Raw genomic sequence first — 26,330 nt, 5'->3', positions numbered from 1 at the left:
GACTGCTTGCTCACTTTGCTTGTGCAAGCAGATACTAGAAAATGTGAACCTTACTATATAGTTCTATTGTGGACAAGGCCCCCCCCCTTTTTTTTAACATTAGATAAATTAAGCTTCAGAGTCAAGACATCACCAGAGAAGGGAGTACCTGCTGGAGAGAGGGGGGCTGGATGTATCCCTGTGGCTGCAGCACTGGCTGATTGACAGACTGGCTGGAGTTGTAGTTGGAAGGATGGTGAGACTGGCCTAGTGGGGGCGGTGGAGGTGGAGGAGGGGGCGCCATGATGTAGCCAGATTGCGGAGATGGTTGGAGCACCACGGTGGACTGGAACATGGTTGGATGAGCATCTGAAGATTCGGCCGATTGCTGCCTGGCAAGACTCATATGGCTAAATTGAGTGTTCATGTTGTCTGGCTGTAAAAAAATAAATATAAAAGCCATATTAAGAAAAAAAAAAAAAGACCAGCAGGGAATAACCGCAAACATTCAAACAGATGTATGAAGACATGGTAAACGAAAACAAAAATTAAACAAAATACTGAAATTGCTTTAAGTGTATCTGAAACAACACAAAAGAAAGCAGCCAGTTCAGTTTATATGGAACTGAATTAGTACAAAGAAGCGCAAAATGTTGGGTGAACTTGTTGTTAGAAATTATATTGGAGGAAGGTGGGTACTTTTTGTATGGTCCCCCTGACTTTTATTGGAATAAAAAGTTGCATCAGAACCTCTTAGCCATGGTGTGGGGCTTCAATTGTAATTTTATTACATTACGCTTCAACCCAAAGCAGCCGCGGAGATCCTGTGGGGTGTATCTACATCTATACTTTTAAGATGGCGCTATCAATAAGACATCCTTATGGGTCAGCTCTATTTATGTGTATAGACTAGAAGTTACCTGGACCTTTAATGAGATTACAAGCACATCAACTGGTTTGACAGGCGCCTTTGGACCCCCGAAATGCATTGGCTACTTCTTGGATTGTCCCCCCCCACACACACACACACTTTTATTGGAATAAAGTTGCATCTGTACCTCTTAGCAGTGGTGCGACGCTTCTATTAGAAATGTTGTGACTGCCATATCTTCTGAAAATGCTAGGTACCTGGCAACTCCTGCTAATCCAAGGAGCCCAACTATTTGCATTATTAAAAGGTTCATGTTTTTCACCTTAATGCATTCTATACAATAAAGTGAAAAAACATCTCTGATGTTTGCCAGCCCCCCAGTTTACTTACCCGAGCCCTCGAAAGTCCTGCGTCGTGAACCCGCAGGCTTCTCAAACAGGCTCTTCTCGGCTCTCGCTGCTGTCAATCAAATCAATGACGCTGCGCGACGGGGCCAAGTGATACAGGTCGGCAGCTAAAGCCGCCGACTGCATCACAGGAGCGCGCCAGCAAGCTAACCCCATTGGGAGAACGCTTCCCAGAACGGGGGTTAGCTGATGCGGGGAGGAGCCGAGACAGCCGCCGAGGGACCCCAGAAGACGAGGATCGGGCCACTGTGCAAAACAAACTGCACAGTGGAGGCAAGTATGACTTTTTTTTTTTTTTTTTGTATAACAAAGGAAGGCAGCTTTACAACCCCCTTAAACCTGATCTAGATAAACTAAAACTGATTTTCATTTGCTGTGACTTGTGAAAAAAAGCAACGAATATTTCCAAAAAGGTCAATTATGGCAGCTAACACATACATATACACATACACATACACATACACGACAAATACCCCTATAATCTTTGCTAGTGGTGGCACCAAGTTTGCTGCTATTGCACATGGGGATTTATAGAACATTACCCCATTTATCCAATAAGCAAAGCACCATGATAAAAAAAAAGGAAATCTCAAGATATCACTAAACAGTTTGTAGAAGTCAAAAGTAGGAAGCGCATTTTATTAAATTCTTTTTCAGGTCTGCTTTATACTTTAATCATCAAGGTGTTAATTAAGTAGTGTTGATTCAACATAATATTTTTTTTTTTTTTATCTTCTATCCCCAAGGGTACGAAAAAAGCTTAGAAAAGCACTGTTCATGCGCATCCTGGAACAATGCGCAATACATCCCTCGAGTTCAGAAATAATTAAGAAAATAGATAACACTGCCAGAATCACTTTGGACTGTGTTAGCAAATTCTCGGACAATATAGAAGAGAGAAAAAAAAAAAAAAAGAAACTAGGAGCGTTGATTACAGAAGCCTGGAGGATAATTACACTCTTTAAGATAATTACAGCTATCGTGACCCGCAATATTTTTATATATTTTTTTTTAATCAAGTCTGAGAGGATGAGAGATAATGAATTGGTGGCATAAAGGCTGAAGGTATTCAGTTGCTTAGAACTCACTTCATCTTCAATTACTGAGCTTACATTACAACGTGCACTTGAAGAGACGATGTAAGGGTAATTAACAAGTCACGAGTTAAACAAAAGCTTTTTTTCCAGATAGATTCAAATTAAAAAAGAAGCACGGAGGCCATCCATGGTACACAGGCGCTCATTAGAGTATCTGGTTTGTTTTTTTTGGTGCAATAGACCTGGGTACTGGGTTTTTGGTGCAAAAAAATAATATTGTTTTAAGGCGTTAATTTTAGGCGTTGAGATTCAGAGAAGGGTTATATGGTATGGGCTGTTTTACAGGTTTGGGGTACGTTGACATTGAGGCACACTTGGGAGAAGTACCGTATTTATCGGCGTATACCGCGCACTTTTTTCCTCTTATAATAAGGGGGAAATCGTGGGTGCGCGATGTATGCCGATACCCGCTTCCCACACTCAGTTTGAACGCCTCCGCCGACATACACCGAGCGCAGTACATTCGACCAGGCTCGGCTTCGCTCGTAGTCACGCTCTGACGTTTATGCGTGAGAAGCCGAGCGTGGCCGAATATACCCGAGTGTACTGTGCTCTGTATATGTCGGTGGAGGCGTTCAAACTGAGCGCGGGAAGCGGGGATTCGACTCGGAGACAGCACGGGAGAAGTCGGGAGGACACCACCGAGGCTGCAGACGGACGCCGGACCGGACAAGGACACCGGGCAAAACACCAAAACTAAGTATTAAAATCTTTTTTTACAGGAAAAACGGGTCTACATTAGGGGTGCGCGCTATACGCCGGAGCGCGCAATACCCCGATAAATATGGTATATTTAAAAAAAAAAGTATATAAATTTTGGAGGGCAGCAAGTTTCAGATTCACCCGACGATCAAATGCTTGCAGCAGCAAGGGGGTTGTAGATGTGGCAACTTTTCAATACATAGAGTTAGGTATAGTATTTTGTATACGAGCAAGAAAAAATTAAACCTGTGGTTACCCCAACACTTTCATGGGTGCTCAACCTGTGGCCCTCCAGATGTTATGGAACTAAAACTCCCATCATGCCTCTGCTTTTGGGAGTCATGCTTGTAACTGAGCAGCTTGCAATGCCTCATGGGGCGTGTAGTTCCGCAACAGCTGGAGGGCCACAGGTTGAGTACCAACGCTACACTTCGTCCTTTCTATTTAAAAGGGAAACTAGAACAGTTCTTAATTAATGCCTAGTACACACAATGAGAAAAAAAAAAGCTATCGCCCGATAACCTGAACGTTCAGACACAGCTTTTAAAAGCTCATCAGGACAGTTCATGCAAAATTATCCAAAGGGACAAGCACAAAATGTTTTCTCGTATGATAACAGAACAAATGATTTTTGAGTAATTCGTATAGTATGGTACAAAATAAATCATATGACCAAGACCACGCAGGATCAAAAATGAAAGAACACGTTACAATACAAAATGACATCACTTTCCGAAGTTGTATTCGGTCATACGAGAATTTTTACTTTACTTTACCCAATGGTTTCCGATAGGAGACTAGCATGCGTCCGATTATCGAGTGTACTTGGAATAAGGGTGCTAGTAGTAATTTCTAACATTTAGGCCCTTGTCACACTTGAACGACTTGTCCCACGATTTGGGACTGCAAAGTAGCATGACAAGTCGTTCCCCATGATTTCCAATGACAACCATTCATATTAGTACAACTTCAAGTCGTTCCGACTTCAAAGTAGTCGCTGCGCTACTTTAGTCTGATTTTGATGGCAATTACACAGGCATTCCTTGAAATCACTGCTGCGAATCTCGGGAAAATCGCGGCCGTAAAATCACGGTAAAATTGTGAGACTTTGAAGTCGCACAAGTGTGAAAGGGGCCTTAACCGGACTCTATAAATTTTGAAGAGGTTTTGCAGCTTATTCAGAATAGCTTCTTACATTTTTATGAGCGTCAGCAAAACAGCTCATCATTTATATACACACAGATAACTCAGTCATATTGATCCAATCACCATGAAATGTGTCAAGGTAAATGTTGAACCCAGCTGAGCAAGTCCACCAGGAAGTGGTCACCTATACTGTTCCAATGATCTGGAGCCGGGGGTATTCACCACCCTGCAGCTGCATGTATAAAGGTAAATGGATAGGCTACTTATGATTGGACAGTTCAGCGACAGCTTCCTGGCAGATTGCTCAGGTGGGTTTAGATGAGCGTTTGATTATGCCCAAGGTCATCCCCATCAAGAAACTGTCAAGACAGGAGAAAAATGTATTCCGATTACATAATTCAATCCCATAATTCTGAAAAATCTACAACTGGTACTAATCCTTCATTTTCCATGGCTGAAGTTGTGAATTGTTGAAAGCTTAACACCTGTTAAGCCTCGTACACACGATCGGTTAACCAGAGGACATCGGTCTGATGGACCGTTTTCATCGGTCAAAACCGATCGTATGTGGACCCCATAGGTTATTTAATCGGTTAAAAAAAAGCCAACTTGTTTTAAATTTAACCAATAGGACAAAAACGATCGTTAGTACGCACGACCATCGGTTAAAAATCCACGCATGCTCAGAATCAAGTCGACGCATGCTTGGAAGCATTGAACTTCTTTTTTTAGCATGTCGTGTTTTATGTCACCGCGTTCTGACACAATCGTTTTTTTAACCAATGGTGTGTAGGCACGACTGACCATTAGTCAGATTCATCGTTTAACCAATGAAAACGCTCCATTGGTCCGTTGTTATCGAATGGACCGATCGTGTGTACAAGGCTTTAGAGTGTCGGGCACCATGGATCCAAATTATGAAATAAAATTATGAACAGTATCCCATAAACTTTCCACACCACCCAGCCTGTTCCAAGACAACCATCTACCTTTCATTTCATGGAGATTGGATTAAGGTGGCATGAGTTACTGGACTGAGCTACCTGTGTAAATATGAATGCTGAGGTATGTTCACGATACAGCAAAATATACGAACTTTTCGATTTCCAGATAATTCCATTCTAAATTCTTTTTTTTTTTAAATATTCATTCTTTATTTATCTTTTTTACATTCAGTTATTTAAAAATTCATTCATTAAAATCAGGAAAAAAATTATTCCTTATGTGCATCATAATCTTAGTGCAAGATACAGAGAATATGAAAGGTGGAGTCACCTTAACTGACTTGCTAGTAAAAAAGGGAGAGAGAGAAAAAGAAACAAAAAAAAGGGGGGGGAAAAATACCCAAATCACATTTACCGGCCAGGAAATCTAATCTTTTACCTAATTGCAGTGTAATTACCACTCCATTAATCTCTTTACCATTGGTTTTGTAGAGCTATTATATATATCTACACCACCATTTAAACTATGAAAACACAATTAGAATTTAGAATGGAATTATCTGGAAATCGAAAAGTTAGTATATTTTGCTGTTCTGCTTTAGGATATCAAATCAAAAAAGATTTGTGTAATTTTTTAAAGCTGCCCAGAGCAAGGGATAAAACTGATTGAATATAAAAAGAATAGCCATTGAGATGAATTGCTGCCAAATTGTACCATATGTGGTGTATGGCCAGTTTACAGGATATTCACGAGATTGTTTTTTCATCTAGATCTTACACTGGGGGGAAAAAAAAAAAAAAAAAGTAGCAAGGAGCAAATGCCTTTCCAAATTACATTCCTCTTTTTAATGTAAAAAACACAAAGTTGCTACTTTTTTTTAAAAAAAATTTAAAATGAAGATGCAAATGTCTAAACCGAAAAGAAAGACAAACAAAAAATAAAGAATCCCTAGGAAACCTCTGCACTCAAAATGAAAGCAAATCCCAGCGCAGCTGAACAATTTCATTTAATTAAAAACGTCTAAAGGAAGATTTAGAAATCGGAGAGGTTGGCATCTCATCTGCGCCAATGAACCCACATCATAACTGATGAATCAATCACCCAATCTTTAATGTAATTCATATTAATACCGCTGAAGACCTTCCACCGGTTCAGTCTGTCTCTCTCCCAATTCTGCTGGGTTTTTGCCTTTATTACTTGTAGAAATGTTTTGCTTCCTTGGAAGCCATACAGGAAAACCAAACCAAATCAAAAACTGCAACATTTCCTAATAGTTCGAATAATTTCAATAATACATGCATTTTTTTTTTTTTTTTTTAATCTCACACAATCAAAATTAATCAACTCGTTTACAGTAATCTGAACTCATTCATAAAAACGTACCAAAGGCAGTGCTGGTATCTGAGACTTGCAGAGTGCGAAGAAAGGGGTAAGAGACATGGGTGCTGATTACTAAAGACAAATAGACCATGTACTTTGGAAATGCAGTTGCCCCAGAGCTTAGTAAATGAGGTAAAGCTTCACTTTGCAAAGAATACTCAATTACATGCAAAAAAAAAAAAAAAAAAATTTTTGCTTGCACATGATTGGATGATGTTGGCCAGCAGAGCTTCTGTTCATTTACTAAACTCTGGAGCAACTGCTCTGACAGAGTCCAACCCCACTTTGCAAAGTGCACTGTCGATTTGGCTTTAGAAAAATCAACCCCATAGCGTCAGTGCAAGTGTCTGAGATGTGCCGTGTGCAGACTCTACACCATTGCTTGTATCCGAGCCCTGCACTGCGCAGAGATGGGGGCAGAGACTCCACACCAATGCTGGTACGGAGACCTGCAGCGTGCAGAGATGGGGCAGAAAGGAAAGAGAAAAGGTGCCAAGTGCAGTGGTTAAAAGATTACTAGGGTTGCACCGATACCACTTTAAAACCGAGTACAAGTACCAATAATTTTTTTCAAGTACTCAACGAGTACTTTTTGTAATGTCATGTGACAGTGGCACTAATAGGCACCAATAGGTGGCACTGATGAGGCGTGGACTTTCAGTTTTATTAAATATTTTACATAATTTAACCTTAAATAAATAAATAAATTGTAATACAGTATTTATCGGCTTAAGTGCGATATCAGGGGTCTAAAACAGACTCCTGATAGTCCCTTTCCCTGTCTCAAAAGGGAGATATGGATACAGATTCCCCAGTCCCTTTCTCTGCAGCCTCAGCTGCACTGAAGATGAAAAGAGGAGACAGACTCCTCTCCATTCATAAAATGAAGCATCGCACACACAGTTTACGATGCTCAGTTATGAAGGGACAGTGTCTATTCTGACAGATCCGGGACAAGGGGGACCGGAGGACCCAGAGAGCGAGGAGCACACAGGGGAGCCGGAGGAGGACTCAGAAGGGGACACAGGGGACAATCGGTGTGGCTGTGGGAGGTTACAAGTACCGATCTCCCTGTGTAGATTTCAATAAAGCAGCTCACAGCTAAGGGAGGGGAGGAGAAAATTATTGAAAGCTACACAAGCCGCACCGATCACCTGTGAGGCTGTCCATGACCCCCTCCTGCTACGCAGAGGATGCCTGGCCCTATACAACAGGTATCGGATTGAGCATCGGGGCATTTGCATGAGTACCGATACTCGTGCAAGTTCTCGGTATAGATACGAATATTGGTATCGGTGCAAACCTATTACAGGCACAATGGTATTAAAAACACTTACAAGATAGTAAGAGGTCATAGGCATTAAACGATTAGGCCTCATGCTGATCGCTGTAATCAGCATCTGTCTGGGGGAGAAAGAGAGCTGTCCTGCAGCTGTCAGAGTCCCCAGTGATGTGGATTGTCAAGGAGGTGAAGATGCGACGAGGCGGCCCGGGTTATGGAACCAAGCTGGAACGCATGGGGCCGATGTGACATCAGGTGAAAGGGGTGGGTGACAACACGTTTCGGAGCATGCATGGCTCCTTCATCAGACCTTCGCCCATGCAGAGATGGGGCAGAGACACCACACTAATGCTGGTGTCCGAGACATGCAGCATACAGAGGTGGGAGTAAGAGACATAACACCAGTGCTGGTGTCTGAGACCAGCAGTGCACAAAGATGGGGTAGACTCCACACTAGTGTTGGTGTCCAAGACTTGAGGCGTAAGGGGATGGGGGAGACATGACACCAGTGCTGGTGTTGGAGACATGCAGTGGGTGAGAATTGAGGAGGTGGGGTGGGAGAGAGTGAGGCATAACTCCCAAAGAGGGGCAGCATACTAAACCTCTTGCTTTGATAGCTTTCTATGCTACAATAAAATTAGCTATCCATGCCAACGCTACAAATATTAAGATAAATTCAACTTTTGCTAGTGATGTGTGTGCAGTCAACAGAACGCACAAGGTTTGCTTTGGCTTACTGCATCAAAAGACTGACCAGAAGGATTGTTCTGCTTTCCAGCTGTTTCTCCATCTGTCGGCATGTACCACTGACATTACAATAAGTGGCATGAATGGGATTCATTATGCTCAGTTTAAATTATAAGATGAAGACATGCAGTTTGCTGTTAGATCTGAACCAACAATTTAAATGATGTAAAGCGGACCTTATACTCTAAATCGGGCAATTTTTTGTTACCTTAAATAGTAAATTTAAAAAATGTATCTTTGAAACTTACCAGGCCTTCAGTTTAGGCACGGGTGATGTATTCAGTTCCTGCCAATAGCCTTCTAGGAAGCCAATGTTTAGAGCAAGAAGGCAAATCACGGGAAACTAACAACGAAAGCTGGCAAGACTTTTTGCCAATTACATAGGCCCATCTCTATGCATGTACGTCATCATAAGATTTCAATTTTACAAGCATAGAATGACGACCAAAATATTAGTAGGCAGGTGGTGAGGAGGCACCTCTTGCCCACCTATTTTCACCCACTAAAAACTAGACTACTGTGCCACCCACCGAGTGCAACAGAGGGTGTATAAATGTGTACATGGCCAGCTGCTGCCTCAGCAGCAATAGGGGGAGTGGTTGAGGGGCAGTAAAAATGATGCTCGACCAAGGGGCTTTACCACCCCTCAAACGCAAGTGTACACAAGGCCTTAATGCTCCATTTTCCCAATAATGGCTGGGATTTGAAGACCTTGCAACACATGCACACCAAGTTTTTATTAAGATTTTGAAAGCTTTGTTGCTTGGAAGAAAAAAAACTTGAAAATATGAAAACAGAAGTGCCGATTATCACTTTAAGCAAGATGCTAGCATGCTTTAAAACCACAGCTTTAGTCTGGGTTTACACAATTGCTTCCCTGCATCCAATTCATAAAAGCAGGAGATTTTGACCGGCTCGCATATCTCCGCAGCATGTCTGGTGCGTTTTGCATATCTCTGTTTCAGGTCTAAATTCAGTCCAAACTTCGGTGAACCAGGATGCACCGGACCCCTGCTGTGAGACGGATGGGTGATGGTGTGAACTCAGCCTCAAGTAAAGCCTGCAGATAGTGGGGGGTCAGCACTCCAATCTGTGTGTACCACTTCCACACGGGAGCTGAAATGTACTTTAACTATTTTCCAAGCTTTTGGCAAGCTCAAATGGAGCCTTTAAAGGACGAGTTCACTTTTTGGAAAAATAATAAAATTCACTTTTTTTGCAGGTAAAAAAAAAAAAAATATAATAAAAAACAAATAGTTGAGCTGCATTCCCCACCCCAACTGCTCCCCTCTCATGATACAATTAGGTAAAATAAATGTTTATTAACCAGTTGGTAACCGCCCTATAGCCAAAATACGGCTACAGAGCGGTTACTGTACTCTAGGAGGGCGTCAATGTACGTCCTCCCAGAGACTGCTTTGTGCGCGCCCGAGCGGGCGCGCACACGCGATCGCCGGTGCTCGCCGGGTCTACGGGACCCGCAGCAACAGCACTCGCGGTAAGGAGCCAATGGACGCGGCTCCTTACCACGTGATCGCGCCGTCCAATGACGGCGCGATCACATTTGTAAACAAACCCTGCGGCTGGGTCAGATGCAGGTCATCTCTCTCCTCTCCTCACACCGTTGCAGCGTGAGAGGAGAGGAGAGAGATTTTTCAAATCAATAGTAAGTGCCCAGCAATCCCCAGCAGTCCCCAGCAGTGCCCAGCAGTGCCCAGCAGTGCCCAGCAGTGCCCCAGCAGTGCCCCAGCAGTGCCATCTGTCCCCTAGGAAGTGCCATCTGTCCCCCAGGAAGTGCCATCTGTGCCCCAGGCAGTGCCATCTGTGCCCCACTAGTGCCATCTGTGCCCCACTAGTGCCATCTGTGCCACCTGTGCCCCACAAGTGCCCCAACAGTGCCACCTGTCCTACACCAGTGAACACCAGTGCCACAAAAGTAAAAAGTAAAAGTAAAAACACTGCCACATCAGTGCCACAACACTGCCACCTGTGCCCATAAGTGCCACCTGTGCCCATAAGTGCCACCTGTGCCCATAAGTGCCCACAAGTGCCGCCTGTGCCCACGAGTGCCGCCTGTGCCCACGAGTGCCGCCTGTGCCCACGAGTGCCGCCTGTGCCCACGAGTGCCGCCTGTGCCACACCAGTGCCGCCTGTGCCACACCAGTGCCGCCTGTGCCACACCAGTGCCGCCTGTGCCACACCAGTGCCGCCTGTACCAAACCAGTGCCGCACCAGTGTCATCTGAGCCACACCAGTGTCATCTGAACCACATCAGTGCCGCCTGTGCCCATCAGTGCCACCTGTGCCCATCAGTGCCGCCTGTGCCCATCAGTGCCACCTGTGCCACACCAGTGCCGCCTGTACCAAACCAGTGCCGCCTGTACCAAACCAGTGCCGCACCAGTGTCATCTGAGCCACACCAGTGCCACACCAGTGTCATCTTTGCCACATCAGTGCCGCCTGTTCCCATCAGTGCCACCTGTGCCCATCAGTGCCGCCTGTGCCCATCAGTGCCACCTGTGCCACACCAGTGCCGCCTGTACCAAACCAGTGCCGCCTGTACCAAACCAGTGCCGCACCAGTGTCATCTGAGCCACACCAGTGCCACACCAGTGTCATCTGAGCCACATCAGTGCCGCCTGTGCCCATCAGTGCCACCTGTGCCCATCAGTGCCACCTGTGCCCACCAGTGCTCATCTGCACCCCACCAGTGCTCATCTGCACCCCACCAGTGCTCATCTGCACCCCACCAGTGCTCATCTGCACCCCACCAGTGCTCATCTGCGCCCCACCAGTGCTCATCTGCGCCCCACCAGTGCTCATCTGCGCCCCACCAGTGCCATCTGCGCCCCACCAGTGCCATCTGCGCCCCACCAGTGCCATCTGTGCCCCACCAGTGCCATCTGTGCCCCACCAGTGCCACACCAGTTCCACCTGCACCACTGCAGTGACGCCTGTGCCCACCAGTGCCGCCTGCTAATCAGTGACCCCAGAGCCACAGCAGTGCAACCAGAGCCACACCAGTGCCACATTTGCCCATCAGTTACACCTGCGCCACTGCAGTGCCACTAGTGCCCACCAGTGTTCTGCAGTCCAGCCTCACTAGCCACCAGTATGGCAAAAAAATTTTTTACCACCGAGCAGGCCTTCCAGAAACTATGGGCGTCTGATGACAGCTGTGAGGAGTCTCTGTCCGATTCCGATTCGGCCTATGAGCCCGTAACAGGAAGCGGGTCTGATACTGATTCAGAGGAGGAACCTGTGCCCGTTAAAAGAAGGCGTTCTGGCGTGGAGCAGCCTACTACTAGTGCAGTGCCGTCCACCTCGCAAGCAGTGCCGTCCACCTCGCGAGCAGTGCCGTCCACCTCGCAAGCAGTGCCGTCCACCCCGCAAGCAGTGCCGTCCACCCCGCAAGCAGTGCCGTCCACCCCGCAAGCAGTGCCGTCCACCCCGCAAGCAGTGCCGTCCACCCCGCAAGCAGTGCAACAAAGGTCAGGCACCAGTAGGGTGTCCTCTCTGCCCCAAAGGGATAGGGGCCATGCCAGCCTTCCCTATGGCCTTCAAAACCCCCTGTGGCTGCCTTCGAATTCTGGAGCATCAAGTATCCCCCCTTTCACCGCCCAACCAGGTGTACAGGTGAACACCGATAATTTTGACACGATTGATTTTTTTCATTTAGTTTTTACAGACGAATTATTGTCATCTATTGTGGCCCAGTGCAATCTCTACGCTCAGCAATTTATTCTAAGCAACCCCGATTCCAGCTATGCCCGCCCCTTTCATTGGAGAGACCTGACCGTAGAGGAGTTTAAAATATTCTTAGGCCTGACCTTCAATATGGGTCTCTCAAAAAAAAACAAAGGGTACGCCTATTGGTCTACCAAAGCCATCCACCACATGCCCGTCTTCTCATCCCGTATGCCCAGATCCCGATACTTCATGATTCTACGGTTCCTCCACTATAATGACAACACCCAGTGCCCTCCCCGAAATGACCCTGCCTTTGACAAATTATTTAAAATTCGGCCACTTCTAAATTTTTTTTCTGAAAAATTCCCCCAGTTATATACCCCTCAACAAAATATTTCAATAGATGAGTCCCTTGTAAAATTCCACGGCAGGCTGGGCTTTAAACAATTCATCCCAAGCAAAAGGGCCCGATATGGGGTGAAGATGTACAAACTGTGTGACCGAGACACGGGGTACATCTACTCCTTCATTGTTTACGAAGGGAAGGACTCCCAACTACATCCCCCCGAATGCCCCGAATACATCGGAACAAGTGGAAAAGTCGTCTGGGAGCTCATCTATCCACTACTTGGAAAAGGATACCACCTTTACGTGGACAATTTTTATACTAGCTTGCCCCTGTTTAGAAATCTTTACCGGAGAGACACCCCAGCATGTGGCACAGTGAGAATAAACAGAAAGGGCTTCCCCCAAAAATTGGTGAATCAGAAGCTGAGACGAGGAGAGACGACGTCTTTACGGAACCAGGAGCTATTGGCTGTCAAGTGGAGGGACAGACGAGATGTCCACATGCTCACCACCATCCACAATGACACCTACGTGGAAGTCCCCAAAAGAAGCGGCCCAGTGCAGAAACCATCTTGTGTCTACGACTACAATTTATTTATGGGTGGCGTAGACTTCAATGACCAGATGATTGAACCCTATCTTCCCTCCCGAAAATCCCGTCACTGGTATAAAAAAGTGTCCATTTACTTTTTCAGTTTGGCCTTCTATAACTCTTATGTTATCTACAAAAAAGCAACACAGAATCCCGTTCCATATCTACTCTACCAAGAAGACGTTATCACCGCCCTTTTGTTCCCTGAAATGCCACCAGACATTCTTCGCACTGATTGCGTGAGCAGACTTCACGAACGGCACTTTCCTGACAAAATCCCCCCCCGTCGAACAGGTGCAGCCCGTCAGAAGAAATGTCGGGTGTGCGCCAGAGGAGGAGTCAGAAGAGACACAACAGTTTATTGTCCCGATTGTCCCTCCCAACCAGGCCTCTGTTTAGGTGCATGTTTCCGCCGTTACCACACTATTGAAAATTATTAGATAAACAAAATTCAAATTCCCTGTCATTTTCCTCCACACCCCTTATGCCACTGCACTGTACCTACCTCTGCCTTCTCCGTTACCGACCCTGGACTGTTTTATACGACCACGATTTTGCCTAATGCTAAAAATACCTCTGCTTTCTCTGGAACTGACCCTGGCTTGTTATACGACCACTCTTTTGCCTAACCCTAAACTGTACCTACATCTGCCTGCTCTGGAATTGACCCTGGACTGTTTGACCACGTTTTTTGCCTGCCCCTTGGATTGATCTTTTACCCTGCTATGCTAGTGGGAACACAGGAGTCTCACACATGTGAGGGGCTCCAGAATTGTTTTTCTGGATGAAAAAACTAATTTTTTAGTTTTCTCATTCCCAGATTAGGGTCTGGTTGCCCGGAGGCTTCAAAGAGATTTGGGTGGGAGAAGCCTCTACCCCTGTCCCCATTCTTTCCTGGCCTTACTACCAGGACCAATATTTTGGCACTGCTGGCTATGTACCGACTATGAACAATATTGCTGCCTGGACAATTCCATTCATTGTCGCTGACCACGTTCCTGCCTGCTGCCTGGATCAGGGCTCTCCTCCTGTGGACAATTGCACTACTAAAAACACAGGTAATCCTTTTTTTTTGTACCCATTACTCAGCAGAATGTATTTTAGGGTGTAATTCTTGGTATGTACATGCTGTGTTAGAAATATGAAGGGCCTTCAAAAATGTGATAGATTGTAAGGAAATTGGATGTGTAATTTGTGTCCCTACAACACCTGATGGTGCTTCTTGGATGTTGGGTCTCTATGTGGCCAGGCTGTGTAAAAGTCTCACACATGTGGTATCGCCATACTCAGGAGAAGCAGCAGAATATATTTTGGGGTGTAATTTTTGCTATGTACATGCTATGTGTTGGAAATATCCTATAAATGGACAACTTTGTGTAAAAAAAATGCGTTTTCATTTTTTTTCCACATTTTCCAAAAACATCTGCAAAAAAATGAACTGTTCAAAAGACTCATTATGCCTCATAGATTATACGTTGGGGTGTTAGCTTTCCAAAATGGGGTCACTTTGTGGGCGTTTCCATTGTCCTGGTGCTCCAGGGCCTTCAAAAGTGTAATAGGTGGTTGAGAGATTAGATGTGTAATTTATGCTCCTAGAATGCTTGAAGTTGCTACTTCGGTGTTGGGCCTCTGTATGTGGCCACGCTGTGTAAAAGTCTCACACATGTGGTATCGCCATACTCAGGAGGAGCAGCAGAATACATTTTGGGGTGTAATTTTTGCTATGTACATGCTATGTGTTGGAAATATCCTATAAATGGACAACTTTGTGTAAAAAAAATGCGTTTTCATTTTTTTTCCACATTTTCCAAAAACATCTGCAAAAAAATGAACTGTTCAAAAGACTCATTATGCCTCATAGATTATACGTTGGGGTGTTAGCTTTCCAAAATGGGGTCACTTTGTGGGCGTTTCCATTGTCCTGGTGCTCCAGGGCCTTCAAAAGTGTAATAGGTGGTTGAGAGATTAGATGTGTAATTTATGCTCCTAGAATGCTTGAAGTTGCTACTTCGGTGTTGGGCCTCTGTATGTGGCCACGCTGTGTAAAAGTCTCACACATGTGGTATCGCCATACTCAGGAGGAGCAGCAGAATATATTTTGGGGTGTAATTTTTGCTATGTACATGCTATGTGTTGGAAATATCCTATAAATGGACAACTTTGTGTAAAAAAAATGCGTTTTCATTTTTTTTCCACATTTTCCAAAAACATCTGCAAAAAAATGAACTGTTCAAAAGACTCATTATGCCTCATAGATTATACGTTGGGGTGTTAGCTTTCCAAAATGGGGTCACTTTGTGGGCGTTTCCATTGTCCTGGTGCTCCAGGGCCTTCAAAAGTGTAATAGGTGGTTGAGAGATTAGATGTGTAATTTATGCTCCTAGAATGCTTGAAGTTGCTACTTCGGTGTTGGGCCTCTGTATGTGGCCACGCTGTGTAAAAGTCTCACACATGTGGTATCGCCATACTCAGGAGGAGCAGCAGAATATATTTTGGGGTGTAATTTTTGCTATGTACATGCTATGTGTTGGAAATATCCTATAAATGGACAACTTTGTGTAAAAAAAATGCGTTTTCATTTTTTTTCCACATTTTCCAAAAACATCTGCAAAAAAATGAACTGTTCAAAAGACTCATTATGCCTCATAGATTATACGTTGGGGTGTTAGCTTTCCAAAATGGGGTCACTTTGTGGGCGTTTCCATTGTCCTGGTGCTCCAGGGCCTTCAAAAGTGTAATAGGTGGTTGAGAGATTAGATGTGTAATTTATGCTCCTAGAATGCTTGAAGTTGCTACTTCGGTGTTGGGCCTCTGTATGTGGCCACGCTGTGTAAAAGTCTCACACATGTGGTATCGCCATACTCAGGAGGAGCAGCAGAATATATTTTGGGGTGTCATTTGTGGAATATACATGCCATGTGAGAGAAATAACCTGTTATAATGACAATATTGGTATGAAAAAAAAAAAAAAAAAAAAAAATCTTAATTTTGCAAAGAATTGTGGGAAAAAATGGCAACTTCAAAAAACTAACTATGACTCTTACTAACTACCTTGGAATGTCTACTTTCCAAAAAGGGGTCATTTGGGGGGTATTTGTACTTTATTGGCTTGTTAGGGTCTCAAGAAATGAGAGAAGCTGTCAGTACTTCAGGTGTGATCAAATTGTTCAATTTTCAGAAATTGGTACCAAAGCTTGTAGACCCTATAACTTTCACCCAGACTAAATAATATCCAAATTTTTTTTTTTTTTTTACCAAAAATATGTAGCAGTATGCATTTTAGGCCAAATGTATGAGGAAAATTACTTTTTTACAAAATGATATGATAGAAATGAAGAAAAATTCATTTTTTTACAAAATTTTCGTTCTTTTTTCATTAATAGCGGGGAAAAAAAAAAACGCAGAGGTGATCAAATACCACCAAAAGAAAGCTCTATTTGTGGGAAAAAAAGGACAAAAATTTCATTTGGTTACAGTGTTGTATGACTGAGTTATTGTCATTCAAAACGTGAGAGCACCAAAAGCTGAAAATTGGTCTGGTTATTAAGGGTGTTTAAGTGCCCAGTTGTCAAGTGGTTAAGAAACTTTACATTTTAAAGTAAAAATTTAACATGCGGCTAAGGAGGACAGCAAACGGATACAAAAAGACAAATACATACCACATACACAGACATCAAGCAGAGCACACGGGTTAAAAACAAAGCACAAAGAGAAGAGCAATAGAAAGTACCACAGTGTACTGTTGAGTGGGTGAGACCTGCAGGAGCGGGGGTGGATAAGAGACGGCTGGGTACTGAACAGGCTGCGAAGAAGATGGCAGAGACCGGATAGGCTGAAGGAGTAACAAACTCGGTTAATAAGACAGGAAGAACAGAAATGGAAACACAGTCAATCACATTTCACTTTTTTTGTGTGTGTTCTGAAAAACTGAATTATTTTTTGCTTTGTCAGGGTGTGCAGACATAGGTGCTTTCAGACCAGGACCTACAACGTTGAAAAGAAAAGCTACATATCAAAGTACAAATAAAGAGTAATCCTCATAACCTAGAGAAGAAAGAGTCACCGCTCCAGGTGGGTCTACTATATGGTCACACGTGTAGGACAGGATACCAAGGGTGCTGGCAGAGCACTAGGCAAGCATAAAAAGTAGATGAAAGATGGATAGCCGCACTCCAAAAAACAGTCCAGGTTGTCTTTTATTCAAATAAACAGCAAATACATCACGAAATCATAAAAACAGGAACAGGGGAACAGCCGACGTTTCGCACAAGATCAGTGCTTATTCATTTGAATAAAAGACAACCTGGACGTTTTTTTGGAGTGCGGCTACTCATAACCTAGACAATTATATACAATAAAGCGCATGTGGTAAATCCTGTAAAGGAAAAAGAGAGCCTTCTGAGCAATAAGTCCTGTAAGCTAGATGAGCTTGTACCATGAGTGACAGTTTGTTTTACCGGGCAGCCATGCAGGGGGAGCTGAAGCAACACTCCAAGTACATATGATAAAAGAAATAACAAAAAGGAAGCAGGCGCCACTAGGTGAACTGTACAGCTTTTACTCAGTGTTTGAAATAAAAGTACTCACATTAAATTAAGGAATTCAGGCATGTAGTTGTTGTCCTGCGATTCGTCCGGGTCCAACCGATAGATGTGAGTATCCTTGGGTCTCTATCACAGCGCTGGTGTTGTGCTGTGTTTGTAGGTGTAACCTTGCTGGGTCCGTACACTTGATTGTAGGGGTTGTAGGTGCACAGATGTGCCGATGGAGACGCCGGAGCGCACGTTGAAGCGCACGCTTGTGGATGCTATGGTTGCGGGGAGAAAGATGACGTCATCGCCTGGGGACAGCAATGTGCGACGCGTTTCCGTGCATGTGCTGTGGTTCGATGGGAAGACGTACACACAGCGCGCACCTTTGTCAAGCTCTGACAAAGGTGCGCGCTGTGTGTACGTCTTCCCATCGAACCACAGCACATGCACGGAAACGCGTCGCACATTGCTGTCCCCAGGCGATGACGTCATCTTTCTCCCCGCAACCATAGCATCCACAAGCGTGCGCTTCAACGTGCGCTCCGGCGTCTCCATCGGCACATCTGTGCACCTACAACCCCTACAATCAAGTGTACGGACCCAGCAAGGTTACACCTACAAACACAGCACAACACCAGCGCTGTGATAGAGACCCAAGGATACTCACATCTATCGGTTGGACCCGGACGAATCGCAGGACAACAACTACATGCCTGAATTCCTTAATTTAATGTGAGTACTTTTATTTCAAACACTGAGTAAAAGCTGTACAGTTCACCTAGTGGCGCCTGCTTCCTTTTTGTTACTCATAACCTAGAGGCTGCAATTGGCTATAGATAGTTTAATTTTCAAACAATTCCCCCATCCTGGTTAACCGTGTGGATGGTGGAATGTCTACTGTTGGCCATTGTATTCAGGAAGCAGAGGCATCCACGAATGCTTGAATTCCGTGGTGCTGCTGAACAGGGACTGCATTGTTGTTATATCAACAGCTCGCTGATCACGCCAATGTTCCTGAAGCTGTAGATCTGAACTTTCAAGGTTCCCCGAGAGCTCAAACTTTTTGCCAAGGGTTCCTCAAAGATAAAAAGGTTAAAAAACCCTGCCTTAAGCCTCATACACCTGATCGGACTTCCAACTGACTTTTCCGTGGATTTTGCTCCGAAGGGCGTTGTCCGTGAACTTCGTATGCATACACACAGCCAACAAAAACGAACGTAGTGACGTAATAGACGCACTACGTAGTTTTTCAGCTCTTTACCGCCACCCTTTGGGCAACTTCTGCCATTGTTGTCTGATCTTTAGCATTGATTCTGAGCATGCGTGTTTGAACTTTAGTTCGATGGACTTGTGTACACACACGATCGGATTAGCCGACGTAGGATAATTGTTTGTCTGTTCTCACAGCAACAAGTTTGTCCAATGGAGCGTACACACAGTTGGATTGTCCGCTAAAACAGGTCCGTCGGACATTTGTTCTCAAAAAGTCAGATTGTGTGTATGGGCCTTTAAACTGTAAACTCCTTGAGGAAAAGGACTGATGTGAATGAATAGAATATAAACTGCTGCAAAAACTCATGGTGCGCTATAGTGTGTGTTTGTGCGCGCGCGTTTATATACACACACACACAGTACTCTAAATTTGAGGAAACATCTTGTGTTTTAGTCATTGGCAAAATCCATATTAATGCTTTTAAAAACGAGCAACTATAGGTGCGATGGTCAGAAGTCTGTACACCTTCTGGCCATACATTGCAGCTTATCCTGGGATAGCATAAGCTATTAAATAAAACTAACACCAGAAATTCCAGTATGTGGTTCTATTATGTTAAAAACGAAATATTTCTCCAAATACTACCATCTCTTTAACAATGTTCTATTACACAAGGCACTCTCAGTTAATACAGAATGCCTCTAAATGATAATTTTGCATATATCTCTCAAACATATTCTAGCTTACCCTAACAGGTGTTACCAGATTTACTGGTCCTTTAGTTTCAAGTGATTAGATTGTAAGCAAAAATTATTTTTTTCTGTAAACAGAATACTCCAATTTAAAATGATGCTTTAAACTTCAGCCAGACTAACAGAAGAAGTCTAATGACAGCTGATTGTCCAGGAACACCGCTAGGAATTTTAAGCCGGCCCTCGCGTCTGCAGCTGAAGCCGTCCAACATCACATATCAATTGTCAAGTCACACTTCCCGGCTGCAATCCGAGACACTCACTCGCCAAACTTTTTTGACAGCTGTTTAAAAAACTGCAATATGACTACCCCGAGTTCCAGCAGACGCCCCCGAGCGAGGATTTAATTCTTCCACCAGAGGGTGGTCATTCGATAGCTGGCGTATCACGCAGCCAGCGCCAATTTACTTTTTGCTTACTCATTTCCCTCCCCGCCGCTGGAATGGCACGCAATGGATTCAGACATGAGAAAAAAAAAACATTGCAAGCTGTCAGAACACATACTGCAATCCACAATGCAGGCAGAGAGCAGCATAACACAGAAGACACTGTGAGCAAGGAGCACTTAAGGGTAAAGTCACCCAAAAACACAAATTAGATGTCTGTAGAAAGGGGTGTTTTGGGCGTTGCTGCTTTATTTTTTTCACTTAATGAGCAGGTTTCTGGAATCTGAATAAAATTTTAGCTGGACCCTTTGAATATGTATTTTTTACTTGCACGATTTTCTCTGCAAAGAAAACAATTAGGCGCCTTTCACACGGACGGCTGTTCTGCCGCAGTTAAAAGCATGTTTCTCTCTTTTGAAATTCAAGACTCCAGGCACAGTGATCGGCTGCATTTGTACACTGCGATTAGCTGCGTTTACATGCAGCTACGTTTAGCTGCGGTTGGCCATTATTGTCATCCCCATAACAACCATTTTGATGTGTCCTGTTTTTTCTTTTGTTCACGCTGCTATCGGCAGCTGACACAGTGCACTGCGATTACCTGCCGTTATGTGCAGAGAGCTGCGCAAAATCGTTCCTGGACGCATATTTCTATCTGCACCAAACCGCATGTAACAAAACCGCAGCTAAACGTAGTGTGTGAATGGGGCCATAGGAAAGCATTGTGTGCTTTCAGCTGCGGTAGAAAATTATAAAAATTCACACCTAAAAGCACCATTATATCCGCCCGTGTGAAAGAGGCCTTACCGTTTACAAAATAGTGTAATACATTTTGCAAAGAGGAAAAAACAAACAAAAAAAATAAATTAGCGTTGAGACATTGTGTTTTGTTCCAAGTTTTTTTTTTTTTTTTAAATAGACCTGCAAAGGAAAAACTCAGAATGAGGGAAAGACAAAGAAATTAAGATGGGAAAATGTTTGTACAGCTATTTTTTTTTTTTAGTTTTGGACAGAGCAAGGAAAGGAACCTTTGTTAGGTTTTTATTGCCGTCTGTGGCCCCACAGAAGATGGCCAGCTCTGTATTTGTCTAAATGACCACTGTCACAGAGACAAAATATAAAGGAAGATCATACATTTAAGGCCCTTTGCACACATCAAGGAGCAGCAGTAAGTCGCACCGCTCCAAGCCTGCAGTATCAATCCCCCGGGTTTACACTCTATTCAGGTGCTGGCAGAGATGGAGCACATCGCGCTCCAAGATATAACATACAGGTACTGCCACGCATTGTATTTAGCTCCAGTGTAAGGTAAATGAAAGACGGGCTCCATCTCAAATCCTCGCCCATCGGTAAAGCCCCTCTGACATGTTTCACACAAACTGGGCTTAATAGTACCGAGGATCGTTACCAATGGAAGGGGATTTGCGCTTAAGCCTGTCCTGCATTTACCTTAAACTGGAGTTGGATACAGTGTTCTGTGCCCTCAATTACGTCAGTTATACCGAAAAACATAGGACGGAGCCATCGTTCGTGTCGTCACCATGCATCTCCTAACCAGGAAGTGGCTTGCCGATCTCCCAGGACCAGCTTTTTATAGACAAGCTCTTGTAATTTTTTATATTGTAAGTGGTTAGTACATTCGTCCTAATAAATTATATACAGTTATAAACTATGTGGCCTTTTTGGTTATTTTCTTGTGGTACTGAAAAGTTTAGTTTTTTAAAGTCCATGAGCTCTGGTAAGTGCTTTATTGTACATAAGGTGGCGGAGAACTTATGGTGGTTTGAAGTACCCCATCCGTCCAAGATGAAGTGTTTTCCCTTTGCGATCTTCTTGGTACTATTTAATGTCACATTTATTGTTTGTGGACCATCACCTTACGTTTTGGAGTCTTTGCACTATTTTTTACTTCCACAATATTTATATGTATCCATGTCATTATAATTGTATTCTGTCTTTAACAGCATGGCACTAGTATCATATTCAGGCCCGGATTTGCTCCCTTTGCCGCCCCAAGGCCAGGTCCTTCAATGCCGCCCGTGCAGTACAGGGGGGACATTATCCGCCGGGGGACTTTTTCGGCAGGACACTGAGAAGCGGGGGAGGGGGTGTTGCTGCCAAAAATGACATTGAGGGGTGTTGCTGCCAAAAATGACAAAATTACATTGAGAACCAGGAGGGGGGTTGCTGCTGCCAAGAACTATCTCACCTCTTCCCTCTGTTTTTTCTCCTCTCACCATCTGCATGACAGGGGGGGAACTCCCAATATGAAAGTAAAAGTGTCCTCTCCTCTCAGCCGCAGTGCCGCCCCTGCACCCACTGCCGCCCCAAGGCCTGGCCTTGTTGGCCTTGTCTGGAATCCGGCCCTGATCATATTTGTTATGCAATTTATATCGGTTGTGGTTCCAGCAGCTCTAAAGCCTTTCAGCCAAATTTATTTTCAAGTTCAGTACCAACTGTATGCTATTTTACATAAAAACTTGTTATAATTTATAAAGTGCAGGGACCTGGAGAGAATTTTAAAAACCTGCCCCTATGCATGAATCTCTTGCCATTGTGAACATCTGAATCTCAGTTTGTTTTGATCCATCGTTTCCTGGTAGTGTTAAAGGTAGTCCACCTGACCAGTGAGATAGCCCATCATTGTGAAGAGTGGGCAAGCTTCAACACTAATGCTGGCAATAACTGTCCTGGACTTGTCAGCTGCTGTTGGAAATATGGGCCACTGGACAATGGGTTCCTGCCCTTTATAATGGATAGCAGCTTTTTTTTTTTTTTTTTTTTAAGAGTGGAAATGCACAGAAAAAAATCCAGTATTACAGTCTAGTTCTCTGCAACTTGGCATTACAAAATCTACTATTTGGCATGTAGATTAGGAAGAAACATTCTGGCGAAGGACCGATCAGTCTGGCTCAGTACATACCTGTTGTAGTAGGTGGTTGGGAGTTTGCTGTGGAGGGGCAGGTGGTGGGGGTGGAGGTGGTGGAGGAGGAGGGGGGATGGGAGCAGGCACTTGGGTCCTAATCGGCTGCTGAGTTACTGGAGGATTGTAGACAACTGGAGTGCCGTCTGGGTTTAAAAATGGCTGACCTGTAAAAACCGCAAGTTAGACAAGAGACTTAATTTCTCAGTTCACTAAATAAACATACATAGCCAAACATGGAACAGACAAGCGGGACACACATTACAAGATTTAAGTAGAATCAGCATAAATTCACTATAACGAATGAGCTTAAAAATACGTTGGCCTGGAGAAAAACAATGTACCAGGATCCCTCTACTGCTGAACATATAACAAAAAACCTAAGCATTTGGTCGGGTGATATCTGCCCAGATGGATTAGTCTTTACAGTGGCTGATACACTTCTTCGGTAGAGATCATGTGACTAAACGCCAAAGCGGTTTGTCATGCAACCATGGAGAGAGCCCGAACAGTGCTTTTGCCAAGAAAAGGTACAAGTATTTAAGCCAGGGGTCGCCAAACTTTCTGAAACAAAGGGCCAGTTTACTGTCCTTCAGACTTTAGGGGGGGCCGCACTGGTCAGCGGGAATAGAAAAACTTTGCTGGTATCAGTGGGAGAAAACCATGCCCCATCTTCGGTATTAGGGGGAGGAATAGTGCCCCATTGTTGGTGTGTGAAATCGTACCCCATTTTTGGTGTCGAAAGGCAGAATAGTGTCCATCATTGGGATGAAGTGTACCCCAAGGGCCGGATAATGGTAGGCAAAGGGCCACATTTGGCCCCCAGTTTGGAGACCCTTGATTTAAGCCCTTTTACTTCTTATAAATCCAACACAGCAAGACAGTTCACAGGACTTTATCTTAACAGCTGCATGTAAATCCACTTTTCCACTCCAAGGGTCTGTGTCATTGGGCTTTTTTTTTGTGTCGGAAGGGTTTTACATTCCCATATCTGTTTATAGGAATGCAAAACCCAATTGGAGGTCAACTGCAAGTCAGTTGCACCCATCAATGAATTCTGAATCATCTCAGAAGTGTCCCAAACCGACACAATCAACACAAGCCCATCACATTGCATATTATTATAGACCTTAGCATATAAAAAAAAGTCAACTAAACATAAATAAAATAATTCTCTCATCATACACCAGTGTTCTGGGATATTAAACAATATCTAAAGCCACATCTTGAATGTGATGGATAAAGTAGGAATTTAAAAAAAAACATCGAGATGTCAAGTTTTCCTTTTTTGTGCACCCCACTGAGTGTATTTTTTTTTTACTTGCGGTCTCGGAGACATAACTGAAATTGGTGGAAATCCTTTGACAGCAGTAGAATAACTTTAATTTTGCCAATCTTTAACAAAACTATTTCCATAACTATTCAGAGGTCCAGGTACCATGGACTTTGGCTTTGCTTTTTTTTCGTTAAAACGCTGCTCTACACTGATGTTTATTTGGGGGTCACTTAGTCCTGGTGACAATATTCACCAATACAAATAAAGATAGTGAATCTCTCCCAGTGGGGACACAAACATTAATGAAATGTGGACTTTAGATTTTAAGGATCACAAAAAGGCTGACAGATTCACAGACATTAGCAGTTTTAACCTGCTTGTTTGGCAACCAGAGAGCATTCCAAGTAAGGTGGTCACCCTTGCCAAATAAAAATGTTGGATCACAGAACACATTCCCCTCTCCAATAGGGAAAGCTGTTCTGTAGTCCGGCAAGGAGAATTGGGCAGGGCTGACAATGTTGGTTGGGATTTCAATGGAAAGGCAGTGTTGTCAGCTCACGACAAGAAGTTAGAAAATCTGATTTCTGGCAGATCAGACAGACATTTGTTGTATCCCTTTTAAAAAAATGGAAGTACAACATGAGAAAATGTGATTGTATTGCAGAGAAAACTGCATTTTTATTTAACATTGCAAAGATAAACCCTTTAGAAAAAAAAAAAAAAAAAATTCCAGGTATGGCATTTTTTAAATAGTTACATTGGTCCAGTATGGGCCAATGTAACTATGCATATATACCATACCTGTGGGATCCTACTGGAAGCTAGAAAACACTAATATAGTAAAATACACCGGTAGTAATTCCCAGAGATGGTGAGCAATCTGTAGACTGGCTTGTAGTGTCTTAGCACCCGAGCAAACGTAAATAAAAATAAAGCCGATAACCCCGATCTCCCGCAAAGAATAAAAAGCAATTCTTAGTTGAGCACATTCCAAGCAGAAGATAACCAGTTGGGCGGCTTTCATTTTACCGCGTCTGTACTCAAAGATGAATTACGTGTATGGCATTTTTAGATACAGTGAGGGAACAAAGTATTTGATCCCCTGATGATTATGTATGTTTGCCAACTGACAAAGCAATGATCAGTCTATACATTTTAATGGTAGGTTTATTTTAACAGTGAGACAGAACAAAAAAAAGCAAAAAAATTATAAAATGGATTTGCACTTTAATGAGTGAAAGTAGTATTTGACCCCTTCGCAAAACGTGAATAAGTACTTTGTGGCAAAACGAGTTAACCATCACAGAGGTCAGACGTTTCTTGTAGTTGGCTACCAGGTTTTCACATCTCAGGAAAGATTTTGTCCAACTCTTTGCAGATGCTCTCCAAATCATTAAGGTTTTGAGACTGACATTTGGAAACTTAAACCTTCAGCTTCCTCCACATATTTTATTTGGGATTAAGGTCTGGAGACTGGCTAGGCCACTCCATGACCTTAATGTGCTTCTTCTTGAGCCACTCCTTTGTTGCCTTGGATGTGTGTTTTGGGTTATTATCATACTGGAATACCCATCCACGACCCATTTTCAAAGCCCTGGCTGAGGCAAGGAGGTTCTTACCCAATATTTGATAGTAGATGGCCCTGTCCATCATCCCTTTGATGTAGTGAATTGGTCTTGTCCCCTTAGCTGAAAAATACCCCCAAAGCAGAATGTTCAGTTGATGCCAAAGAGCTTCATTTTGGTCTTGTCTAAAGAGAACTGGGTGAAAGTGTTGGTCAATTATTCAGATGTTAATTAGCAGACTTCAGACGGTGACTATGGTCCCAGCTGCTTTGAGATCATTGACAAGATTCTTCTGTGTAGTTCTGGGCTGATTCCTCAACGTTCTCATGATCATTGAAACTCCACGAGGTGAGATCTTGCATGGAGCCCCAAACCGAGGGAGATTGACAGTAATTTTGTTTCTTCCATTTGTGAATAATCACACCAACTGTTGTCGCCCTCTCACCAAGCTGCTTAGCGATGGTCTTGTAGTCCATACCAGCCTTGTGTAGGTCTAC

General features: G+C 43.7%; 1 protein-coding gene across 11 annotated transcripts in view; it reads right to left on the bottom strand.

Annotated features, from left to right (window-relative positions):
- R3HDM1 (R3H domain containing 1) overlaps positions 1 to 26,330 on the bottom strand; it is a 237,368-nt gene that overhangs the window by 54,897 nt on the left and 156,141 nt on the right. For 8 of the 11 annotated variants that reach the window (XM_040358102.1, XM_040358101.1, XM_040358103.1 and 5 more), the window contains 3 exons: positions 22,993 to 23,159; positions 16,917 to 17,018; positions 149 to 415 (listed from right to left, as the gene is read on the bottom strand). In XM_040358102.1, coding sequence (XP_040214036.1) covers positions 149 to 415; positions 16,917 to 17,018; positions 22,993 to 23,159 — 536 coding nt within the window. The remainder of the gene's footprint in view (positions 1 to 148; positions 416 to 16,916; positions 17,019 to 22,992; positions 23,160 to 26,330) is intronic. The other 3 variants (XM_040358104.1, XM_040358105.1, XM_040358111.1) reach the window with 1 other exon arrangement.

Source organism: Rana temporaria, chromosome 6, assembly GCF_905171775.1.
Source record: "Rana temporaria chromosome 6, aRanTem1.1, whole genome shotgun sequence".
Classification (NCBI taxonomy): Eukaryota; Metazoa; Chordata; class Amphibia; order Anura; family Ranidae; genus Rana; species Rana temporaria.
The sequence above is the reverse complement of the archived record's forward strand: the minus strand, read 5'-3'. Positions and strand labels throughout refer to the sequence as shown.